General features: G+C 34.2%; 1 protein-coding gene and 1 non-coding gene across 19 annotated transcripts in view; both read left to right on the top strand.

The window, feature by feature from the left end:
* Positions 1–23680, top strand: part of LOC126891618 (multidrug resistance-associated protein 1) — a 225239-nt gene extending 201559 nt beyond the window's left edge. For all 18 annotated transcript variants that reach the window (XM_050660827.1, XM_050660828.1, XM_050660822.1 and 15 more), the window contains 5 exons: positions 5398–5615; positions 7245–7440; positions 12147–12454; positions 14930–15144; positions 15972–23680. In XM_050660827.1, the coding sequence (XP_050516784.1) occupies positions 5398–5615; positions 7245–7440; positions 12147–12454; positions 14930–15144; positions 15972–16330 (1296 nt within the window). In that variant the 3' untranslated portion in view covers positions 16331–23680. The remainder of the gene's footprint in view (positions 1–5397; positions 5616–7244; positions 7441–12146; positions 12455–14929; positions 15145–15971) is intronic.
* Trnas-gga (transfer RNA serine (anticodon GGA)) lies at positions 20024–20095 on the top strand. Its single transcript has one exon. It is a non-coding gene; the product is annotated as a tRNA-Ser (tRNA).
* Positions 23681–25097: the final 1417 nt, after the last annotated feature.

Genomic DNA, 25097 nt, shown 5'->3' with positions numbered 1-25097 from the left:
TTAAAAATTTGGAACGGTCAGACCACGAAAACGGCACATGTATTTTGTCCGACAGAACAGACTTAAACTCTCCGAACAGAGATTAAACACTCATGCAAAAATCAGACTGCTATTTATCACCAAATGGGCGTTTTAATGAGTGGAACATGTAGAATATGTCAAATGACAGGAATTGTGACAGGTGATAAATTGCAGTCTGATTTTTGCATGAGAGTTTAATCTCTGTTCGGAGAGTTTAAGTCTGTTCTGTCGGACAAAATAAATGTGCCGTTTTCGTGGTCTGACCGTTCCAAATTTTTAACCTGTTCCACAATTAAAACTGCCCCTGTTCCGGTGTTCCCATATATCAAAGTTTATCCGACTAGACACCCTTAAGCTATTAACAAATTTTCAGCTTGCTATTAATCAACTTTTTTTTCATATGCGGGATCCAGACCTAATAGCTAACATGTCAATTAAATTAGTGATATTGTGCCAATGTGTGTTTTTGCTCCACGGATAAACTGACACGTTTGTGGGGTTGGTGCTAAGTTGCTAATTGGGGGGTGATCTTCCTGATTTTTTTTTGCCAAAACAAAAGGGACCAACTTTATTTTGAGCGTAACTTGCTTACATTTGATGCCAGAAATTTCTTTTATGAAAACAGAAATAAAGCTTTTTTTAAACACTTTAAAAAAGTTGTAATGTGTTTTCCCAAGAATGCTTCATTATTTGGATATTTCACATTGAATTATTCTATTTGGAATTTTTCGAATATGAACCTATTTTTCATTAGCTATAACTCTGCTTTTGTTAGGTATAGATACCTAATATATAGGGTGAGGCAGATAACTGGCCTATTAGAAATATTTAGAGAACTAGAGGCAACAGAATCATGAAAATAGGAATGAAGGGGTTTTGAAGGGTGATCTATTTAATGAAAATATTTTCATCAATTTTCCACTTCCGGTTATACCAGAAGTTGCTTAAAACTTCGTTTTTTTTTAATGGGACACCCTGTATATTTTTACATTTTTAGATTCTACTCGATGTATTATTTCTTAAAATATGCGGTTTTGTCATGTTATACAGGGTAGTTTAAAAGCTAATTACGTTTTTTTATTAGTTTCGTAGCAACTTTCACACCCTGTAGAATTGGAGTAGTTGGATATCAAAAACTCTATTTATGTTAAAATGATTTTTAATATAGTCTACTATTATTAAAAATTATTAGTATAGCTAAATGTTCAATTTTAGTGTACAGGGTTGGTCGAAACTCGGAATGAGGATTTTTTGAATTTTCTTAAATGGAACACCCTATATTTTAGTATTGCAATGAAAAGACATTTTATGGTACTTTTTTATTTCTTAAGCATTCCCTATACCTAAATGCTTTAATTTGTGCTTAATTGTTAATCGCGCCAAAAGTGTTAACTACGTAGGTATTTTGATAGCTCAACCATTAATGGCAATTTTAAAGATCAGTCTAGATTAATATGTATTTATTTCCGAAAAATTATTTGTGATTGAATATTTTCATGGCCAACCTAATAAAATTTCACGTATTTTTTGTTGAAATTAATGTTTGGCTTGAATCACCAATAACTCACAAATTAAAGCAGTTAGGTATAGGGAATGCTTAAGAAATAAAAAAGTAGCATAAAATATCATTTCATTACAATAATAAAATATAGGGTGTTCCATTTAAGAAAACTCAAAAAATACTCTTTCCTAGTTTCGACCAACCCTGTATAGTACAATTCAACATTTAGCTATACTAACAATTTTTAACAATAGTAGACTATATTAAAAATTATTTGAACATAGAGTTTTTGATGTCAAATTACTACAATTCTACAGGGTGTGAATATTGCTAGGAAATTAAGAAAAAAAACGTAATTATCTTTTAAACTACACTGTATAACATTACAAAACCTCATATTTTAAGAAAGCAGACATCCAGGAGAATCCAAAAATGTAAAAATATACAGGATGTTCCATTTAAAAAAACGAAGTTATAAGCCACTTCCGGTATAACGGGAAGTAGCAAATCGATGAAAATATTTTCATTAAAGAGATCACTCCTCAAAACCCCTTCATTCCAATTTTCATGATTCTGTTTCTTTTAGTCCTCGAGATATTTTTAATAGGACTTTTATCTGCCTCACCCTGTATAAACCGTTTTTTTTTTCACTTTTTCAAAGGCTATAGTTTTGATAAGAATATTTTTTTCGACAAAATACTTACGTTTTGAGTTATTTGCGAAAAACCGTCTAAAAACGTCGTTATTTGGTTGAAAAAATGAACTTATTCACTTGCAAATAACTCAAAAAGTATTGATTTTGTGTAAAAACTCTATAGAACAAAAGTTGCTTAAAATTAGTCAGTTTGTCCATGTCAGAACTTAACTTGGACATATATATTTTTTTCACCCCCCGAGATGGGGTGAAATTCACCCCCGGGGCAAAAGCACACATCGGCACTGTATCACTTTTTTTTCTTTGACATGTTAGCTATGCGTATGCCAAATTTCATGTCAATCCAAGCGGCTCTTTAAAATTTACAGCAAAAACCGTGAAAGAATGTACTAATCGAAATACGTCGGTTTAATGTTTAAAGGGGTGTCCCGTTTTCTTTGTAGAAACAGCCATAGGTGTTCGCTTAGAGCTAAAATCGTTCGTAATATATTATAATTCGGCGTTGTAGGTATACGAGTGTCCAATTTTAAGAAATATTATTAGGTTTATTTTTATTATGTAATTCAATATTATTTACAGCTTTTTACTATATTACCGTAATAATTTCTTTTGCTTTTTCGCGTAAAAACGAAATGAATGCGAATATTTTAAAAAATGTGAACATTGGTGAATCCCAATTCAAATCTTTTTTCCGTCGATTCCACAAAAAGATTTCTAAACGAATTTAATAAAATTCCACTTCTACTTCAATTATAAAATTATTTCACAAAATTATTTATTGGTTTTTTAAACAAATTTATTTTATACGGTAGTTCACTTATTTCACTTATAAAACTTTTTTACAAGATGAATGAACAGTGTGTATTTTTAAACGAATTGAATAGCAGATTTCACTTGTTAAATTTGTTCACCAATTATTTCACTTATAAAATTATTTCACAAAATGATTTGTTACATTATTTTTAACATATTTTTTAACAAAATAGTATATTCCACAGTAGTGATATATTGTATGCTCAAAATGTGGTGGAACATCTGGCAGTGAAAATCTGGCAGTCTAGACAACATCCGGTTTGATATTTGCGTGCGAAATGAGGAACATCTGGGAGTGATAGAGGAGTATAGTGTGGGAATTCATTTCGGTAACACGAGGTTTACGGCCAATATTTGAAAGTATCTCAACGACCGGGACACCTGGCAGTCTAGACAACATCCGGTTTGATATTTGCGTGCGAAATGAGGAACATCTGGTTCCGTAATAACAAAGAGTTCAAGAAAGGATCTATGATATTGTATAGTGTGGGAAATCATTTCGATAACACAAGGTTAACGGCCAATATTTGAAAATAACTCGACGTCCGGGACACCTGGCAGTCTAGACAACATCCGGTTTGATATTGGCGTGCGAAATGAGGAACATCTGGTTCCTCATTTCGCACGCAAATATCAAACGGGATGTTGTCTAGACTGCTAGATTTTCACTGCCAGATGTTCCACCACATTTTGAGCATACAATATATCACTAGTTTCCACTTATTTGAATTGATTGGCTTTCACTCATTATTTAAATTGATTGACTAGTAGTAGATTTTTTTCTATAAATTTTTGTTAATACCCAGCTTTGCCAAAGAAACAGAAGATTTTTAATGGCTTACCTTCAAAAATTAACAAAATTTAAATATAACTGCTTTTACCCACATTTGAAGTTAAAGTATAACGTGCACGTGAGAGTTTATGATCTATTTAGACTGCCTTTACCATTGGTATTGAACACATATAACACATACAAGTTATCAATTTTTGATAAAATTGTACATAGGTTGTTTTTTAATATTCAATTATGCTGTTATACCGTATACAGTTTAAAAAGTCATCTACCCATCTCATCTGTGGTCTTCCTATTGGTCCTCTATCTTTTTAAGGTCACCAATGTTGTAGCTCCATTTAAGTTTGGCCATGTTTGTTATGATATTCTTGACTCTTGTTTTCGATCTTAGATCTTACCCAGTCGTTCCTTTTTCTGTCTGGCACTCGTATAGCTAATATTGTCATTTCCTTGGTGGTAGTTTATCCATATTTGTCTTGGTTAGGGTCCAGGTTTGACATCCAAATGTCATGACAGTAAGGATGCACTGGTTGGACAGTACTAATGTATTTTGCGATTCTAAGGATCCAACTGAATTTTCCAAATACTGCTTATGCCATTCTTGATCTTCTAGTGATTTGGTTATCTTGTCGTTAGCGAATCTGAGATGATTTAACTTGTCATTAAAATTTATACCATAATGTTAAATTTGTAGTTAGTTTTTTTATTCATTTTTTTACGTTCTCTTTTGTTGGTTCCGTAGGCTGGTTTTTCGAGCTGTACAAGGTTTTTGTTTTATTTAGTTCTACGTATTCTGTAGTATGGAGTTTGTTTCCGCTAGTAGTTGTCTTCTTTCCTTCATTAGTTCCTTAGTTTCATTACTTATTGTGTCTTCTTTAGTTCTTGTTTTCTTTGCGACATATAGAATGGCTTCGAGAGGGTTTTTATTTATATTTTTGTAACGTCCTCAATTTTGTCCTGATTATGTGGAGGATCTGATTCGAACTTACTCGCTAAGACCTTTCGACATTCTTCTCCGTTTGTTCTTATTTTGAAGGAATCTATCTTCGTTGTTTTTTTAAGATGACTTCTTTATATACATTCATGTATAATATCACGTCTATAAACATAATATCAAACATTTTGAAAAACTACGAAGATTCCACGTGACATAAACATCAACAATGTTGCCAGTCTGTTGGTATTTCATAAAGTGTGACGACATAATAAAATAAAAGAAACTTATAATTACAAGTCACATGGCTTCATTAGCAATAGATTAAAACGTGTAAAACACTGCAATGTCACCTATTTCTAGCAGTCTAAAGACACTTTCTTGTTCATAAACTCTCATGCAATTGTGTAGATTATACAATACGTTTAGTTTTTGATTAGATATAGGCGACTTTGCTATAGAGGGAGCGCTAAAATCGGCAACATTGCTTATACCACTATCGTTGTTTAATCGCCGAATGACGACGATGTTAGGCGAGAATTAGGTTTATTAGCGTGGGTGGTGAGGACCGTCTGGTACTCGAAGGCGCGCAGTGTTGCCATTTATGTCGTGTATATCTAATTTAAAACTAAACATGCTGTATAACGAAAATCTAAATTAACGAATTGATCCTTTTTTAGGTCGTAGGTACTCTAGCTGTAATCAGCTATTCCACACCAGTGTTTATTTTAGTGATAATCCCCTTATGTTTCATTTACTACTTCATGCAAAGGTTCTACGTGGCTACCTCTAGACAAGTAAAGAGGTTAGAATCTGTGTCACGTTCCCCGATTTATTCGCACTTTGGAGAAAGTGTCTCTGGAGCACATGCTATCAGAGCGTACAATCAACAGGAAAGGTACGTATTTTTGTAGGTATTACTATACATAAACGTAATGCGTTGCAAACTCTAAGAGATGGTAAATTCCAAAGATGTATGCCGTCTACCTTTTAGAGACTTTAAACATGAGCTATAAAATGACAATTCTTTAGGTAGGAGAGTGAGAGAACGAGAGAGAGACAAAATCTGGTACAAGTTGAAAAATTTTTGTATTTTTCATCGGGGTGCCATTGCCCTAGGTGTGAAATTACATAAACAATGGATATATAACACCGGTTTATAGAGTCCTGCACTTTACGGTTCCTGTTTTACAGCCCGTCGATCTGTCCAATCTCATCGTCGTAGGTCTCTCAGACATTGTTTTCTGCATTCCACTTATCCAGGTAGTTTTCGGCCTGCCCTTTTTCCTTCTTTCCGAGGGTTGCCATTCCATTATCAACTTTAGGACTCGATGTTCCTCCATTCTTTGTACATGGCCATACCAACAAAGTTGTTTTTCTTGGATTTCTTCTATTATGTTTGTTTTCCGATTCATATCTCGTACTCGTTTATTCGTTATTTGTGAGACTCTAGAGATGCATGCCGATCTTCGCCAAAAGTCCATTTCCAGTGCAACTTCCGTTCGCTTATTCAGTTGCCAGATTTTGCATCCAAACAATAGCACGCTGTTCAAGGTGCTATTATAGAGCTGTGTTTTCTTTTCGTTTGATATTGTTTTTGACCAAAGTAGTGAGTTCCAAGCTCCTATTACTTTCTTTCCTTTCATAATTCTTTCCTCTATTTCGAATTATGTCCTTCCACTTTGTTGGATTCTCATTGTCATTTCGTAAATCAAGTAGATCCATTATTTATGGAATTCTCTTCTGGAGCTGACTATTAATTAGTCTCTTAGATGGCTGCTAAAACTATACCTACATTAACAAAATGACGTTTTCTACCTCTGTCGAGCCTGTCTACGCTTGATACTTCGGAAATCCCATCTCTTATAATCTGCAACGATATAAATAAGTAAACTGAAGCAAAATCCACGAGGACAATAAAATTCCTGGAGCTGGCTGTATACCATAAATCACAAAATACCAGGTTTTTGTAAAAGGTATATTTTAAAATACCCTAAATAAGGGTCACAATACAAAACGTTTTCGGATTAAGAAATCCATCATCAGTGTTTAAAAGCCAAAAATTGCATGCCTGAGCCACCAAAATGTATTGAGTAAAAACCCTTTAAATGTAAACGATTTAGTTGTTTTTCATATTTATATAAAATGCATGTGATGTCAGGATGTTACCCAGGGCAACACAGGACTCTTAAGGACAAGAGTCCTGTGTTGCCCTGGCTAACATCCAGGCATATCTTTGACATCACATGAATTTTATATAAATATGTAAAACAACTAAATCGTTTACATTTAAAGGGTTTTTACCCAATACATTTTGGTGGCTCAGGCATGCAATTTTTGGCTTTCAAACACTGATGATGGATTTCTTAATCCGAAAACGTTTTGTATTGTGACCCTTATTTAGGTTATTTCAAAATATACCTTTTACAAAAACCTGGTATTTTTTTTAAACTGAAACAATTATGCCTACTTTTTCCACCGACAAAATATCAACATCTTATTAACCTTTTCCTTTTGTTGTTTATAGATTTATTGTGGAATCGGAAAACAAAGTGGATATGAATCAAATATGTTATTATCCCGGAATTATATCGAATAGATGGTTGGCAGTCAGGCTCGAAATGATTGGAAACTTAATTATATTTTTCGCTGCTCTGTTCGCTGTTCTCAAGAAAGATCAGGCGCCAGGATTGGTCGGTCTTTCTGTGACCTATTCGCTACAGGTAAGTGATCTTCCAGAGCTACAAATATAACAAGACGAAAAAAAATATTTTCGGACGATAAATGAATAGACGCGGGGAATCTGCAATTTGCATTACACGACACGTTAATTAATCTAGATAAAAATCCAACGAATTTTTATTCCTAGTACTCATTTTTAGCCCGATCAGGAAACACAAAAGTTTACGAAAACTTCCAAAAAAATAAAGGAAGGATGAACATTTGGGAATAGGTAGGTAGTTGAAATTGCGTCTATTATTATATAAGAAAAAGCTTACAATTCTACATCCCCTCCATTTTACAAAAATTGGGAAATACGGGGTGAAAAATATTTTCTCGGGGATGAAAAAATATACGTTCAAAATAAGTCCGAAATTGTATAAGGTGACTAATTCTAAGTAACTTTTGTTCTATAGAGTTTTTTTCACTAAGTTAATACTTTTCGAGTTATTTGCGAGTGAATATGTTCATTTTTAACACAAAGAAAAATATGTTTTTGGACGGTTTTTCGCAGATAACTCAAAAAGTAAGTATTTTCGCGAAAAAAATATTCTTAGCAAAAATATAGCTTATAAAAAACTGAAAAAAAATGGTGTATGCATGAGGTCTGTAGACCCAGTAGAAGCAGAGTTGTAGCTAATGAAAAGTAGGTTCTTCTTCGTCAAATTTCAAATCGAATATTTCAATTTGAAATAACCTATAAACGGAGCTCTTTTCGGAGAAAATTCATTACAACTTTTTTAAAGTGTTTAAAAAGGTTTATTTTTGTTTTTTTTTTAACTTATAACATTAAAAGTAAGTGAGTTACGCTCAAAATATTGCTGGTCTTTTTTATTTTTTGCTAAAAGAATCGCGAAAATCATCCCCTAATTAGCTTCCCAAATAAAATTAATCGTTACCGCTTCACAAGTTACTTTACTTATGTATTGTTTATATCAGTGTTTCCCAAAGTGTGGGTCGCGACCCCCTGGGGGGTCGCAATGAGGTACTAGGGGGTCGCCGGAAATTTCCAAAATAAGACAAAAACACTACTTTGTTAAATCATGTATTTTTATTTTAATAAAGCCGTAAATAAAAATTAACAATTAATTATCAAACGAAACATAAAACTAAATATTAAAAGTCCTTAAAAGTAAAAGAAAAAAATAAAGTCAAATATTACAATGTTAATGAGACCCATGCGCCTGTTTTTTTGAAACTAGTCTTTCAAATCTAGGCTGTGTATTTGAGACACACACAATTATATCGTTTGCAAGTACGAGACGATTTCTCACTTTTGTTTTAATGGCAGTCATAGACGAGAAACTTAACTCACATAAATATGATGTTACAAATGGAACTAAACATTTTACAGCTTCATTCGCCAACTGAGGGTATTCCTGCATCTTTTTGGTCCAAAATTCGTCCGGGTTCTGGGAAAAAAATTGGAGCTTCAATATTCCATCACTTGATATTTCAATAAGTTGTTCTTTCATGTTTATTGGTATTTCAGCATGTTGAAAGGAATCGGCTAAAAACGGATTCAGTATCCATCTGCAACTGTCGTAACTGTTTTGAATTTCTTCGGGGAAATAATCACAGAGCTGTTGTTTTAAATTAAGCAAAGTAACTTGCATGCCTGCATAAACTTGTTCAAAATTTGTAGCACTGTAACATACATTTTCTATAATTTCCTGAACGCACTGGAATGAATCGAGCTGCTTTTTGCCAAGTGAAGTTGACCATAAATCGATTTTTCTTATAAACCCCTTAATTTTATCTGTGGCTGTAATTATATTAATGTCGCGACCTTGCAAATTACTGTTCAAAATATTTAATTGTTCGAATATATCAGCAAGGAAATCTAGTTTCAAAAGCCAAATAGGATCGGAAAATTGATTTTCATATGGGGACTTCTCATCTTTCAAATACATTAAAAGCTCTGCTCTTAAGTCAAATACTCTTTTTAAGACGTTGCCCCTTGAAAGCCACCTTACTTCGGTGTGATAAAGAAGATTTTGAAATATAGCACCCATGTCTTCGCAGATTTTTCGAAAAATACGGGTCTGTAAAGCTTTTCCTTTAATGGAATTTACAACTTTAATGATGGATTTCATAACACAGTCCATTTCAGGAGGTAAAGCTTTTGACGCCAGAGCTTCTCGATGTAAAAAACAATGTCTCCATGTGGCATTAGGCATTATTTCTTGTAATCTGACGACAAGACCAGATTGATGTCCTGTCATAGCTTTAGCGCCATCTGTGCATATAGCAATACATTTTCCCCAGTCAATAACATATTTACTTGTGCGTTTCACAAAACTGTCGAATAAACATTTTCCAGTGGTATTGGTCTCCAATGGGGAACAAAATAAAATATCTTCTTGAATGCCATTATTTGTATCATATCTTACAAACGTAATAAATTGGGCACAGTTAGATATATCCGTGGATTCGTCCATTTGAAGAGAGAAGTACGTGCATTTATTAAGATTTTCCAAAACTTGCGCTTGAATATCTTCTGCCATATCACTAATTCTTCTTTGGATAGTATTATTTGACAAAGGTATTGTTTTTAACTTTGCAGGCTCTTTTTCACCAATCATTATATGTACCATTTCAACAGCTGCTGGCAAAATCAGATTTTCAGCAATTGTGTGCGGATTACTAGTTTTGGCAACGCGATAAGCAACTTTATAACTTGCTAATAATGCTTTTTCGTTAGTAGTGGTTGCCAATTGAAAAGTACCTTGCTGTTTGTGAAGGACGTTCAACTTTCTTTCAAAGAATTCTACGGGTTTGTCTTTTTTATCTGAATGTTTGCTATTTAAATGTCGAAATAACTTTGATGGCTTCATGCTTTCGTTTGACAATACTTTTCCACAAATAACACATTGTGGTTTATTGGAAATAATGGTAAAACCATATTTAAGATATTCATCACTGTAAAGTCTGTTTTTCTTTTTATTACTGCCACTTTCAGACGTAGATGGTTCTGCACTTCTTTTTAAAAACTTATCCATAATTTGTAATTTATCGTAGACGTAAATACGTAAACGGGAATACGTAAGTCGCAAAATATTTACTCATTACTTAATACCGCTGCATTCGCCACAACGTGCTGTTTCAAACTGAAGTCTCATTACACATCGCCGCTTATATAAAGCCAAAACGAGGCTACGAGAACGTTCCAGAGTGCCATCTAGTAGCGAAGTAAGGAGTAGAGCCTTCGCGAATATCATGGAAAAGTATTGCGATGTGGACACAAAGATGTCGCGGTGTACAATGTGCAGTCGACTTTTTATTATTTATTTTTATTGTAAATGCTAGTCTGGCAGAAGTACTACTAGTGTACTAGTGGGACAGATCGCAATTATTAAAATAATTGTTGAATTTTTTAAATGTATTTAGTTTGAATTTAAACAGTAAAGTAAAATAAAATTTGAGAAACCATCAGTTGTAAATTAGGCACGCTATTTTTGTCGCTATTTTGGTTTGGGTGATGAGTAGGGGGTCGTGAACAATTTTTTTAACAAAAAGGGGTCGCGCTTTAGATAAGTTTGGGAAACACTGGTTTATATTATCTATAAGTTTCATTGGTTCAAAATGCTAATTTTTGAAAAAAATTAGCTTTAAAATAAAACATTTTTTTTTTAATTTTGAAAAAAATGGAATTTTTTATGGAATTAACTTAAAAATTATTAGTAATACCAAAAATCTCAAAGAGTAATAAAATGTTCGTTTTGCTTTTCTGAATATTTCTGATTTTTTGTTTTCTTGTTAGACAAAAATTGGTTATGCTATGGCTGTTCAAAATTTGCCTTATCTCGTGATTAGTAACTCGTTCAAGCCGTTTCAACTACAGCTTTTTCAAAAATAAGCACTTTGAACCGATAAAACTTACAGATCATATAAATAATACATAACACTTTAAAAAAGTTGTAATGAATTTTCCCCGAAAAGAGCTCCGTTTTTGGGTTATTTCACATTGAAATATTCGATTTGGAATTTGACGAAGAAGAACCTACTTTTCATTAGCTACAACTCTGCTTCTACTGGGTCCACAGACCTCATGCATACACCATTTATTTCAATTTTTTATAATCTATATTTTTGCTAAGAATATTTTTTTCAATAAAATACTTACTTTTTGAGTTATCTCCGAAAAACAGTCCAGAAACATTTTTTTTGTTATAAATGAACATATTCATTCGCAAATAACTCAAAAAGTATCGACTTAGCGAAAAAACTCTATAGAACAAAAGTTGTTTAGAATTAGTCATTTTATCAAATTCCGGTCTTATTTTAAATGTATATTTTTCACCTTCGACAGGGGGTATTCCCCTCCATTTTTGTAAAATGGGGGGGATGTAGAATTGTAAACTTTTTCTTATATAATAATAGACAATTTCAACTACCTATTCCCAAATTTTCATCCTTCCTTTATTTTTTTGGGTCAGATTGTTCTTTGATCAGGCTATTTGTGAGTTAACGAAGTTAGAAAAAGACAGTTTAAGATTTGGTTTCAACACAGAGACCACCACAGTTTTCTCATGCACATTTCATCCTCTTGGGCTCCTCAGAGCGACTCGTGGTGTGCTCTTTATGGACCCGTCCCACACGCATGGACAACCTTCGAGAAGAAATCGAAGGTTTATAGTTAGATGTGTGGCGTCAGACGGTCGAATAGGGAAGAGCAGCGTATCAATATAGTAATTTTAACTTTCAGATTACACAAACACTCAACTGGCTGGTCAGAATGACGTCTGATGTGGAAACCAACATCGTTGCCGTCGAAAGAATTAAAGAGTACGGAGAAGCCCCGCAGGAAGCCGCTTGGGAAATCCCTAGCAAGCAGACGTCCCCAGCCTGGCCGGAAGAAGGTACAGTCCAATTCAAAAACTATTCGGTCAGATATAGACCCGGTTTGGATCTCGTGTTGCACGATCTGGACTTCGAAATCAAGGGTGGAGAGAAGGTTGGTATTGTAGGAAGAACTGGAGCAGGAAAATCGAGTCTAACGTTGGCTTTATTCAGGTGAATATAGATTTTTATTTATTCTTCTCCTTCTCCTAGTGCCGACTTCAATAATGAAGGTGGGCAATAATCATTGCAAATTCGTGTCTATCTTCTGCTTTTCTGAAAATCGTTTAACCCGATCCAGTCGCGAATGTTTTTCAGCCAGGATATTTGTCGTCTACCAGGACCCCTCAAAGGACAACTCAAATGTTTTGAGTTGTGCCACTATTGCAGCAATATCTTTTTCATTAAATAGGGATTATAAAATCTGTAGTAACAACAAAAATGACTGTAGTGGCACTCGAACAGTGCCACTACAAAAAGTCAAATATTTCTACAATACTGACCCAACTCTAAATGTGTTACTGTTGATGACAAGCACGTGCTCTGATCTTATCGTTGGTTGGACGCAAACTGAGTAGGTAGTGTTAATAATGCGGCCAATATTTGGGACTAATCTCATACTACAATAGCGACACTTCTGCCATCTCACGGCCTAATGTTGAATTGTCAATTGTGCCGGTATCGATTCTGAAAAGAATGTGTATTTAAAACTATTCCTAGTCCAAAACAGTGTTTTTTGAATTCCTCGGGGGAAAAGATTTCCTGTAGTTGGCTGTATACCATATACACACACCGGCAAAATTAGCCGAACACGTTAAAAATGGGACATTTTAGTATGTTATAGCCTTATTTTTTAAGAATATCGTTGTAATAATATTGTTGCTAGACAGGTAAATACCATTTTATACCGGGTGTACCAATCATACTGTGTTTTTTTCTTAAAGTTTGGAACACCCTGTGGAATATTCTAGCATATGTAAAATATTAGAATTAATACTCGATTGTAGACTTAGGCTTGCTTAACATTTTCCTTTTCGATTCATTTACTTATGTAAGATAATAAAAAAGTTATGTGCGTTAACAACTATCCATGTTTTTCATCAATAAATCCTCATAGTAGGAGAGCAAAGTATACTAAATTTGCAGTTACTCGAGCGTTAGGGGAACCTATTGGATTGTGAAGAGTATGTGCTAAAATCAGAAAAAGGTTAAGTTTTCCATAAAGTGGGGGACTTTTCATTTTTTAATTTAATTTTCCATTTGAAACAATCATTTTTCTCCGATTATAGCGCTATCTATCCATAATTCGAAAAAATATGTCGAATAAAAGTTGCTTATTTTTACGTAAAGAATCCAAATCTGCAATAAAAATTGGGGGCTCCTATTTAAGATTTTAAATTAAATCCCCCACCCCACCTCCGTAGGGGCTCGTGACACCCCACGGAGAAGGGTGGGGGGTAAATTAAAAATCATAAATACGAACCCTGCGATATTTTGCGAAATGAATATCAGATCGTAAAGCTGAAAAATACACCTATTCAATATTTTTCAAAAATCTACCAAATGGCACCAAACACGACCACCCACGGAGGTGGGGTGGGGGTTACATTAAAATATTAAATAGGAGCCCCCAATTTTTATTGCAGATTTGGATCCTTGACGTAAAAATAAGCAACTTTTATTCGCAACAGTTTTTCGTATTATGGATAAATAGCGCTATAATCGGAAAAAACGATTGGTTGAAATGGAAAATGGAAATGAGACCCACACTTTATGCAAAACTTTACTTAAATTTTTTTGGTTGTAGCACCCACTCTTCACAATCAACTCCAGGTCACAAGAACGCTCGAGTAATTGCAAATTTAGCATACTTTTCTCCCCTACTATGAGGATTTATTGATAAAAAACGGGGCTAGTTGTTAAAGCACATAACTTTTTTATTTTCCAACATAAGCAAATGAAGCAAAAAAGAAAATGTTAAAAAAGCATAATTCTACAATCGAGTTTTAATTTTAATATTTTATATATGCTGGAACATTCCACAGGGTGTTCCGAACTTTAAGAAAAAACAGTATGCTTGTTACACCCGGTATAAAATGACATTTACCTGTCTAGCAACAATATTATTACACCGATATTCTTAAATAATAAGGCTATAACATACTAAAAGAATCACTCAAGTCGGACCACTGGTTTATGAAATACGAGGCATCAAACATGTCCCATTTTTAACGTGTTCGGCTAATTTTGCCGGTGTGTGTATTACAAAAACGATAAAATCCTTTATAAAAGGTATATTTATTAAAATCCCTAAAAAGGGCTACATTACAGAACAGAAGTAGTTTTCGATCGGATGACCGGTCATCATCAGTGTTTACGTGAATCTAACATGCTAGCCACCAAAGTAAAAAATATGTGTGTAAAAACCCTTTACAATTGATCCGTCATAGGAACATAGAAATAAGATGTGAAATTAAACATGGATGTTTAAAATATCCAACGTTTTATGCTCTAGGTACCATTGAGCTCGAGTTTGACTTGTTCACATCATGACTATATGGTAGCAAGTGTTTTTTGGGTTGTGCCACTTTTACAGTCCATGACCGATGTGTAGATTGTAGATTTTGATCAATAAACATTATCTTTCAGAATAATCGAAGCTGCGCAAGGAAACATCCTAATCGATGGAATCCGCATCGACGAACTTGGTTTACACACTCTTCGTTCTAGACTTACTATTATCCCTCAAGATGCCGTACTGTTTTCTGGAACCCTACGTATCAATTTGGACCCATTCAACAAACACAGCGATGAAGACGTATGGAGGTCCTTGGAACATGCGCATCTTAAAGAATTCGTGAAAGGTGAGTACTAAGATCAGAGGAAATTAACCATTAAAGTTTCCACAGTTTTCACCGTATTCCTTCACTCAACCATTCTCTCTAGTTCTTTCTGATTTGCAAGTCCCCTTCCTGCAGATTTCTTCTTTCCATTTCTTCGTCCACTTCATTTCTAAAAGATCTTCGGGGTCTGTCCCTTTTCCTTCTTCCAATCAGTCCACTCTGTTTATCCGACGATTTTGGTGTGCTCTTCTGACATGTCCGTACAGGTTAATCTCTTCTGTTCGATGTAGTCTATTATTATCTGAGTTCATTCCCATTATTTTCTTAATCTCTGTTATTTATACTATCTCTTCTTGTTACTCTGCAGCTTCTCCTTAGGAATTCCATCCCTGTTGCTCTTATTTTGTTTTTGGTTTTCTTATTTATTGTCCAATTTTCACACCCATAAGTGAGTAATGGTAATACAGCTCTTGGTAATGGTATTGCATATTCTTGTTTTTGTTTTTATGCTTTTATGTACATAAGTACTTAGTTGTTTTGAACATTAATTGTGAGACCCCTCTTGGTGTACTCCTCTTCCAGTTTTCTAAGCATATTAGTCTATTGAGTCTATTCTATATCACTCTCGTCTTCAGCTAGAATGGCTTGGTCGCCAGCGAAGTGTATCGTGTACCATCTTTCGTCTTCGATTGGGATGCCCATATTGCAGCACTTTCTGCGCCACACTGAGAGCACCTGTGTACTGTGTAGGTGCTATGCAGCAGCCTTTCCTTAAGACCTTGCTAATAGGAATTCATTTAATTGATTTTGTTTCCAGTTTTAATGATTACTTGATTTAATTTTTTCAGGACTACCAGCTGGCCTTAATCACGAAGTCACCGAAGGCGGTGAAAATCTGTCAGTCGGCCAAAGACAGCTAATCTGCCTCGCCAGAGCTCTACTCCGAAAAACGAAAATTCTCATCTTGGACGAAGCCACAGCAGCAGTAGATTTAGAAACGGACGATCTCATTCAAAAGACAATCAGAACGGAGTTCAAAGAATGCACAGTACTTACCATCGCACATAGATTAAACACGATCATGGACTCAGACAGAGTCATCGTGCTAGATAAAGGCAGGATAGCAGAATTCGACAGCCCTGCGCGACTGCTAGCCAATGAGAATTCAATATTTGCCAGTATGTCGAGAGACGCCGGTTTAGCTTAAAAGCAAATTTTCCAAAAAAGCAATAGAACGTCTTAACTTATCAATTAAGTTGCCAATGTTGACTAATCGTGCTAGTTTTTTAATTAATCGTAGTCTAGGGTCACTTTAATTGGCTAAAATGACAGGTGGCAGATCACTAAACGTCATCTGTTACCTGTAGTCAGCCATTTGTCATCTGTCATCGGTCATTTGCCGTCGGTCATTTCTCATCAGTCATTTGTCATCGATCATCTGGCATTGTCAAGTTTAAATTATCTGCATTTAAAAGGTAAGTGTCACAATCTTTCTACTGGCCCAATAACATAGTTACTGACAGTATCAAAAGTAAGATTAATTTTTGTCGCCACTTTGAGTTACAGTGGATGAGCATCTTATCTAAATGGTCTTAACTAATTACACATAGAAGATAACAGGGGTCTCAGAGACCTACATGTCAAAATTATGGCATGTATTTTCAAAACTGACATTTACCAGTATTTTTACAGAAAAATATAGATTCTCTGAAGGTCGTCAAAATCAAGAAAATGAACTAAATATTTCTAAAGGCGTAGGAAGTAACGTGGACCTAAGGAAATCAAAAAAGCTCTTTCGTGAAACTGAATTTTTACGAATTTTTACTTTTATGGCAGCTAAATCCTGTTTTACACTTACATTTTTTATACATATTTCAGTATAAGTAGCGCAGACTCTAACACCGGTCCCTCAGACCAAAAAACACTGATAACTCAAAACGCGTAAATGCTCTATCGCTGTATATGTGATACGGATATCTTTTGGCCTTAAAGGTACTAAAGAGATCAACGGTCTCACCGACCGGGTGTTAGCTATGGAAGGTTAAGACAGTCCCAAAAAATTTATATTTTATCATTCGACTCTAAGAATTTGATCACTCATTGCTGTACGATAACTTGTACATATGTGAGAGTATGGATATACTTTCAGAGGGTGTGGACTGTAGTTAGGATTGTTAGTTTCAGGTGGAAATATAAAATATAGGGTTTTATACAGACAATATTCATATGTATTATAAAGTCTTACCAAGTTGTGAACCTTGTCCGGAACACTGAAGACGGTCACATACCACAAACCATACATACTCATAGACGTTTCACGACCATGTTAATCTTTCGGATCGAATTAACGCCATCTCTTGATTGGAATGGGAACTAAATTGACAAATTTTAGTTACGTGAGAATTTCAAATTATAAATTTTGCGGGATTTTTGATGAAATTTCGCAGGAAATTAAAACAACAGAAAGACAATTCAATGTTTTATTCCATATTTTACTGAAAATTTCAAATATTCCAATTTGTTTTCAAAATGCTAAACTGCTATATGTCACGTGAAAGCACTGATGTGTATCGAGTTGAATGAAAATTTTTGAAAGAATCTTGTAGGATGATTGTTTAGATAAATATTACCTTATAATCTTTTACAAACTTCCAAAAATATATAGGTCCGAAATGTTGATGACACACTTGTGTCTATTGGAATAAACTGTTTCAGGATCTATTATATTGTTTTTTTAATGTGGAGAAACACAACACGGGATGATCAATGTAAACTAAAAATTCTACTCATAAAAACGGAGAGGAGGTTAATACACTTGATGAAAATTGTGATTAAATCGAATTAAAAACGTAACACCACTATAATAAAATAATTAAGCCACAAACTATAAAATAAAAAGTAAATAACAAATTAATTTAATTGTCAACTGTCAGTTGTTAAATATGACAAGAGAATTGACTGACAGCGACATCTCTGGATTGGAATGGTAACTAATTTGCTGTCTTGACCTTGACAATTTACGTGAAACGTCTATGAGTATGTATGGTTTGTGTCACATACGAGATGACTGTTTCCGTACCACGTGCCTCGCGTTTTGAGTGTTGCGAAATCGCGTATGGCGTCACTCCCGAATTACTGTTCGTGCACGTATTGCTAATATTCGTTTCAGCCCAAAAGAAAGGCTGGACCGTCAAGAGATGAGCGGTACCGACTTGATACGTCGAAAGATCGTGGCGAAGAGATTGCACCCTCACATTTTATCACACTCGCCTAACATTTTATCAAATATCATATAAAAATTTTATCAAGTTGCACATTTTAGAAATTTTGATTTTGGCTGGTTCCAACTCGTTGATCATTCTCTGTAAATACTTATATGCGCTGTTGCCACGTATAAAAAAATTCATTAAACTCTCATAAAAAAAATTAAATTTTGTTTTGATATATTTTTATCAAATTGTTCATTACTTATTAGAAAGAAATTTTGATTTAGAAAATAATGTGTGGCAGTTAAAGTGATCATAAACTACTTTATGGCCAAACCCAGTGATATATCGCCAAACTATCTAGCTATTTGTAAAAAATGTTTTATATTTGTGTTGGACGTTTTTATAAATAGTATACATACATAAATAATGAATAATCATCATTTGACTCATATACAATAAAAAAACTAGCGCGATTTTTTTATTACACAATTTACTATCAGGAAAAATTGTACAAAAAATCCCGATAGATGTTCATTGTGTATCGAAGAACATTTTTGGTAATGTTCTATAGTTTTTTTTTATATTTTATAGACTTACTATTTTTTACAATTAAATTTAAGCCTTGAAAGAATCAAGAAACAACTTAATGTGATGTTACGAATTATTTCTATAGAATATGTAATGGTAAGTTACTTAATTGTAAAAAAAATACTTAATTACATTTGTTTTCAAGATCATGATTATTAATTTGTGCTATGAGCTTTTTGAAGTTTATACGAGGTTGTCATAAGTTTTTACGAGGTTTTTTAATCCCTGAAGATGTATAGGTACGTCGTTGATTGTTAATCCGATAAAATGTCTTATTATCTATACACTCCTGGTAAAAAAATCCAAAATCGCTAAAAAAGTAATTATAGGAAAAATAAGTAACCCAAAGGAAAGTAAAAGTAACGCAAAAAAATTAACATTGCTCGAAGAATTAAACAAAAGAAACAATAAAATTTTAATTGTCCACAGCTGGCTGTTTCTAGGTTTTCAATTCAAGGATTTCAATAAGTTGCTGAATCTGTTCTTGCAGTATCTGTTCCTATTATTTGTTCAACGCAATTTTCAGCTCTTGAATCGCTTCTAGCAATGGTTGCCTCTTTTTAATCTTTTCCCCTAAAATGTCCCATAAATGTTCTAATGGATTCATGTCAGGACTACAAGCGGGCTAATCCAAGACGGGGATTCCGACAGTATTTAGGTAGTCCATGACGATTCGCGCAGTATTTGGACGCACATTATCCTGCATTAATAAGAAATTATCCCCAACGAAAGGGGCGTAGGGGCAACATTGTCCTCCAGATACTGTCGTATGTATCTGTTAGAGTTCCATGTTCAATTTTTTTGAAGTTATACTTCTTGAGGCGCGATTGGGAGTGAATTTTTGTTATTCTGCGCGCATGCGCACACAGACAGTATGGAGTTCGTTGCTAAATGTTTTAAGTTATGTATGTATTAGTCCAAAAAAGGTGTGGAAAGAATATATTAGTGTTTTTAGTAAATATATTTATTATCATTTTTGAATCTTTGGATTTCTCTACCTCGGGAATAAGATAATAAGTAATATTTAAAGTATTTTTATACTTCACTTGGTCTATTTGACAATATCTCTAAGAAATCTTGTAGTCCGCACCCGCACAAACAAAAGGAGTATAGCTCAGTGGTAGAGCGTTCGACTGGAGATCAAGAGGTCCCCGGTTCGAATCCGGGTGTTTTCTATTTTTTTTTTTTTTTATTTTTGGTATTGTTTTAATAAAAATTTTTGGAAACTACTAAGTAAAAATTAGTTTAATCTTTAAATAAAATATAAATAAACTGTTCGAAAGTATATTTATTTCGTTGAAATCATATAATAGAAGTATAACTTCTTACGTGCGTACAAAGTACACACACATTCTTTTTTTATTTATTTATTCATTGCTAATTTACAGTCTACTTCAATAAAGTAATAAGTAAATATGATATAGGTTCTTGGCTTGTGGCAGGTGTCGTCCATTGACGACTCTCTGTGATTTACCTAGCAGCTAGGTCTTCTGGCCGAAGTCTTTTTAGGAGTCTGTCAATCAGTGGAGGGTTGAATAATTCGTCTATGAGATGGTTTGGATGGTCTGCGCTGCGATTCATGTATCTTCTGGAGTGGTCAGCAATCACATCATTGATGAAAGGAATGTTTAGGTCTGCATGAAGGGTTTGGTTTGACACGTACCGTGGGGCTTTAGCTAAGATACGAATAGTCTTTAACTGGAATGCACTCCATGGTCAATGAAAATTAATTAATCGAAAGAAATACCCGCCCGTACCATAACACCTCAGCCACCAAACAGGTTTCTGGGTAAAATACAGCAAGGTGCTAATCGTTCTCAGGTTCTCCTCTATACACGTTCGCGTCCGTCTGGAGATCGTAAGTAAAAATGGAACTAAGTAAGTTATCAATCGAAATAGCACAGAAAACGACAATAAATATCGTTCCCATACCACCAGATTGACAACAGGTGGATTACTTTTTTTGGTTACAACCTCCCGAGATTTTAAAAATTATAAATCGTACAGGATGTCGAGGAAATTAAGATGAGAGAATTTTAAATAATTCACAACCCATCTGCTCAGCGTGGTAAAAGTTCCAACAAGAAAGATTCCTTAGTATGTACTCAACAAAAGAGTAAATGAATTAAAATGTATAAACATTTTCAATTTCTTTGCAACACGAAAATGCAGCAGCTGTATAATACTCTGGTTAAATCGAAGAGTGCAGGAAGAATCTATACTGGTTTCGGAGGTTTTTCCTCCTCATCAGTAGTCCCATATCCTCTTCTCTCCGATTTTATACATTTTTCCTACTTTCGTCGTCTCTTGTGATTATATATTGTAAAATCCGGAGATACGGGATGCAGTCAGAAAGCCGTTTATTAACGAAAAGTCTTAGATTTAAAATATTGTTTATTATATTTTTATTTCAATTATTCTAATTGTTTAAAAGGTAGTAAACTTTGCATCTGGGGCTTTTCGTTGTTTTCCTCGTAATACGAGAGATGTCGCTAAATTGCGTCTCAGAGGTGGGTTCATTGCATTGCGATGGTTTGCCTTAAATTGGCAGAATTGTTTGTATTTCCTTCAGAGTTGAGACTTCTGAGCTTCACTGATGAGGTATAAGGATGCTGAAATAGCTATATGGAGATGGTGGTCCAACTCTGAATCAAATATAAACAAAACCTGCCTTGATCTTTTTTATCTTTTTCATTTTTACTCAGTTTGAGTATTTAGAAACTGTTTCGGTCCTTTTCCTTGACGAAGGGAAGGTAAATGCGTGGCCTAAGCGTCCTCTATTTGCTTTCTCCTACTTTCGTCGTCTCTTGTGATTATATATTGTAAAATCCGGAGATACGGGATGCAGCCAGAAAGCAGTTTATTAACGAAAAGTCTTAGATTTAAAATATTGTTTATTATATTTTTATTTCAATTATTCGTTTAAAAGGTAGTAAACTTTGCATCTGGGGCTTTTCGTTGTTTTCCTCGTAATACGAGAGATGTCGCTAAATTGCGTCTCAGGGCCTAGATTCCGTGCACTGTAGATATCTACACGTCGCTTTCTATCGATATTTGAATATCAAAATATTTGAATTTTTAGCTTTAATTGAATTATTTTCTAGTTTTGCTAGGTTATACTCTAATTGATAAACTAGAGCAAAACTAGAAAATAATTCAATTAAAACTAAAAATTCATATATTTTGATATTTAAATATCGATAGAAAGCGACATGTAGATATATACAGTGCACGGAATCTAGCTGCAGAGGTGGGTTCATTGCATTGCGATGGTTTGCCTTAAATTGGCAGAATTGTTTGTATTTCCTTCAGAGTTGAGACTTCTGAGCTTCACTGATGAGGCATAAGGATGCTGAAATAGGTATATGGAGATGGTGGTCCAACTCTGAATCAAATATAAACAAAACCTGCCTTGATCTTTTTTATCTTTATACATTTTAATTCATTTACTCTTTTGTTGAGTACTAAGGAATCTTTCTTGTTGGAACTTTTACTGAGCAGATGGGTTGTGAATTATTTAAAATTCTCTCATCTTAATTTCCTCGACATCCTGTATGATTTATAATTTTTGAAAATGTCGGGAGGTTGTAACCAAAGAAAGTATTCCACCTGTTGTCAATCTGGTGGTATGGGAACGATATTTATTGTCGTTTTCTGTGCTACTTCGATTGATAACTTATTTTGTTTTTCGGTAGATGGCTCTAGTACATCCGTGACATTTCGTTCTTTGCAATTCGGAAAGGTCCAAAGTGTGATGCCTGGGGAAATCGTAGAGAAGAGGATATGGGACTACTGATGAGGAGGAAAAAACCTCCGACACCGGTATAGACTCTTCCTGCACTCTCAGATTTAACCAGAGTATTATGCGGCTGCTGCATTTTCGTGTTGCAAAGAAATTGAAAATATTTATACATTTTAAAAATGGAATTTAAAGGAAACATTACAACACTCCATTCTGAACAGTACAGTCTCTGTGATCATTCGTAAATCTCATCCAGTTAGCTCGATGAGCTGTTGTTAATTTAGGTCATGCTACTGGCTTATGAGAACGTAAACCACTTTCATGTAGGACTCTTCTTACAGTTCGTGAAGAAATATAAATTCCTCGAGCTTGTAACGGACGAAGAACTTCATGGTTGAAGAACTTGTGAGATTGGTATGGTGTTGATGATACAAGCATGCTATTTAGGGTGGCAGTGAATAAAATTAAGATAGCTATGATGGTAACCAACGATCTGAAAGGACATGGTACATGAAGAAGAAGAAGAGGAACTTCTAACACATGACTAGCCGAGAACAGTTGACGTTAAAGAGCGGTTCCGTAATGTGGAAATCCTTGAAAATACGTTCATCACGCTGATCTCTGCACCTTTTTCTGCCTGAGGTCTTCTAGGGTTCTTAGCGCTACTAGTAGCGCCATCAAGTGGCCTTTCGTAAAAGCTTGTGACAGCTCTCGTATATCTAAGACAAACTTAAAAGTAATCTTAACATACTTAAGTACTTTTTCGTACTTAATATTTTTATTTTGTACTTATTATACATGGTGAGAAAAAATATTTAGTCTGTACATTGATTCGTTTTGTATTGTTTGGCATCTTGAAAATGAATTTACAATATTTGTAAAATATTTGCAAACATCATCAGTATTCTTGCCAATTTGTTTGTAAATAGAAGATGTTTTCACTTTATAATTGTAAAGAATTAAACTACTTTTTATACACTATAAGAGTTGTCGTTTGTTTAATAAACTTTTAAATCAGTTCAGTTTTTTTTTAATATGATTAGTGAATAGTTCGAGGGAAATACGATTTCTCTCCTTTTTCTTTTTTAGGTGCCGTATCCGTATTCAGACGTTGGCCGTAGTGATGTTGAAAAAGTAACTATTCGTTACAAAGTACTCGTTACTTACGAATACCGAAAGTAACGATTACTATACAGAGAGGCAAATCGTTACTTTGATTATTCTGATTACTTCGTACCAATCGTATCAGAGCGAGTAACGACTATTGTATCTACTTTGATTACTTTGATTACTCGGATTACTTCGTACCAATCGTATTAAAGCGAGTAACGACTATTGTATCTACTTTGATTACTCTGATTACTTCGTACCAATCGTATCAGAGCGAGTAACGACTATTGTATCTACAACTAGTACACTTGATTACTTTCTAGTTTCTAGACTGACCGGAAAAATGTGGAAATGATAATGTTTCTACAGTTGTTATATCTGTGATAATGTTATATCGGAATACCTATACAACATACCAACCTACTGAGAAATACGAATTTCGATATGATTACCGGTACTCAAATACAAAAGTAACAAAAGTAATAATAGTAATCAAAGTAACGAATACTGTAAATGATTACTTTATACAAAAGTAACGATTTGTAACGAATACTCGAAAGTAACTATAATCAACATCACTAGTTGGCCGTCATCATATTTACAAGTTCCTGAAATCATTCGCTTTCGGCTGCTATGCGAAATAATTCTTCTCCCGTGGAACCACACCATTGTCTAATATTACGCAACCATGAAAATTTCTTTAGACCAATCTATCTCTTTCCCTTCACTTTTCGTTGTATTATAAGGCGAAGTAGATGGTATTCTTTTCTCATAGACATCTTTCAGTGCGTCACAGTTTTTCGATTTCTTTCTAACGCATTAAATTGTATGTGACAGAAAAAAGGCACGTCTGTGATTACAGGCATTTATAACATTTATTCTAGTTGTCGCTATAATCGAAAAAAAAAATATTTACGAATTTATTATATAATATATCTACGAATACAATCTGTACAATTTATAAGACGATACAAATCAAAGAAAATACCATTTTATAAATGCAATAGACACAATTGATTTTATGCCAAATTGCAAATAAAATGTGACAACTGTCAGATTTAACTAAAATGTCATGTTAGAATAAATGTTGTAAATGTATATTATCACGGACTTACCTTTTTTTCTATCATTTGTGACGCACTGAAAAATGGTCATGAAAAGAAATATACTTAGATCCTCTGATTATATGGCCGAAGTATTCTGTCTTTCTCCTCTTTGTGATGTTTATGAGCAGACGTTCTGAATTCATCATTTAAAGAACATCTTCATTGGAAGTGTGCGAAACCCTAGATATCTTTAGGATTCGTCGATGGCACCATAATTCG

Source organism: Diabrotica virgifera, chromosome 9 (genome assembly GCF_917563875.1).
Source record: "Diabrotica virgifera virgifera chromosome 9, PGI_DIABVI_V3a".
NCBI classification, from domain to species: Eukaryota; Metazoa; Arthropoda; class Insecta; order Coleoptera; family Chrysomelidae; genus Diabrotica; species Diabrotica virgifera.
This window is presented reverse-complemented; position numbering and strand designations above follow the sequence as displayed.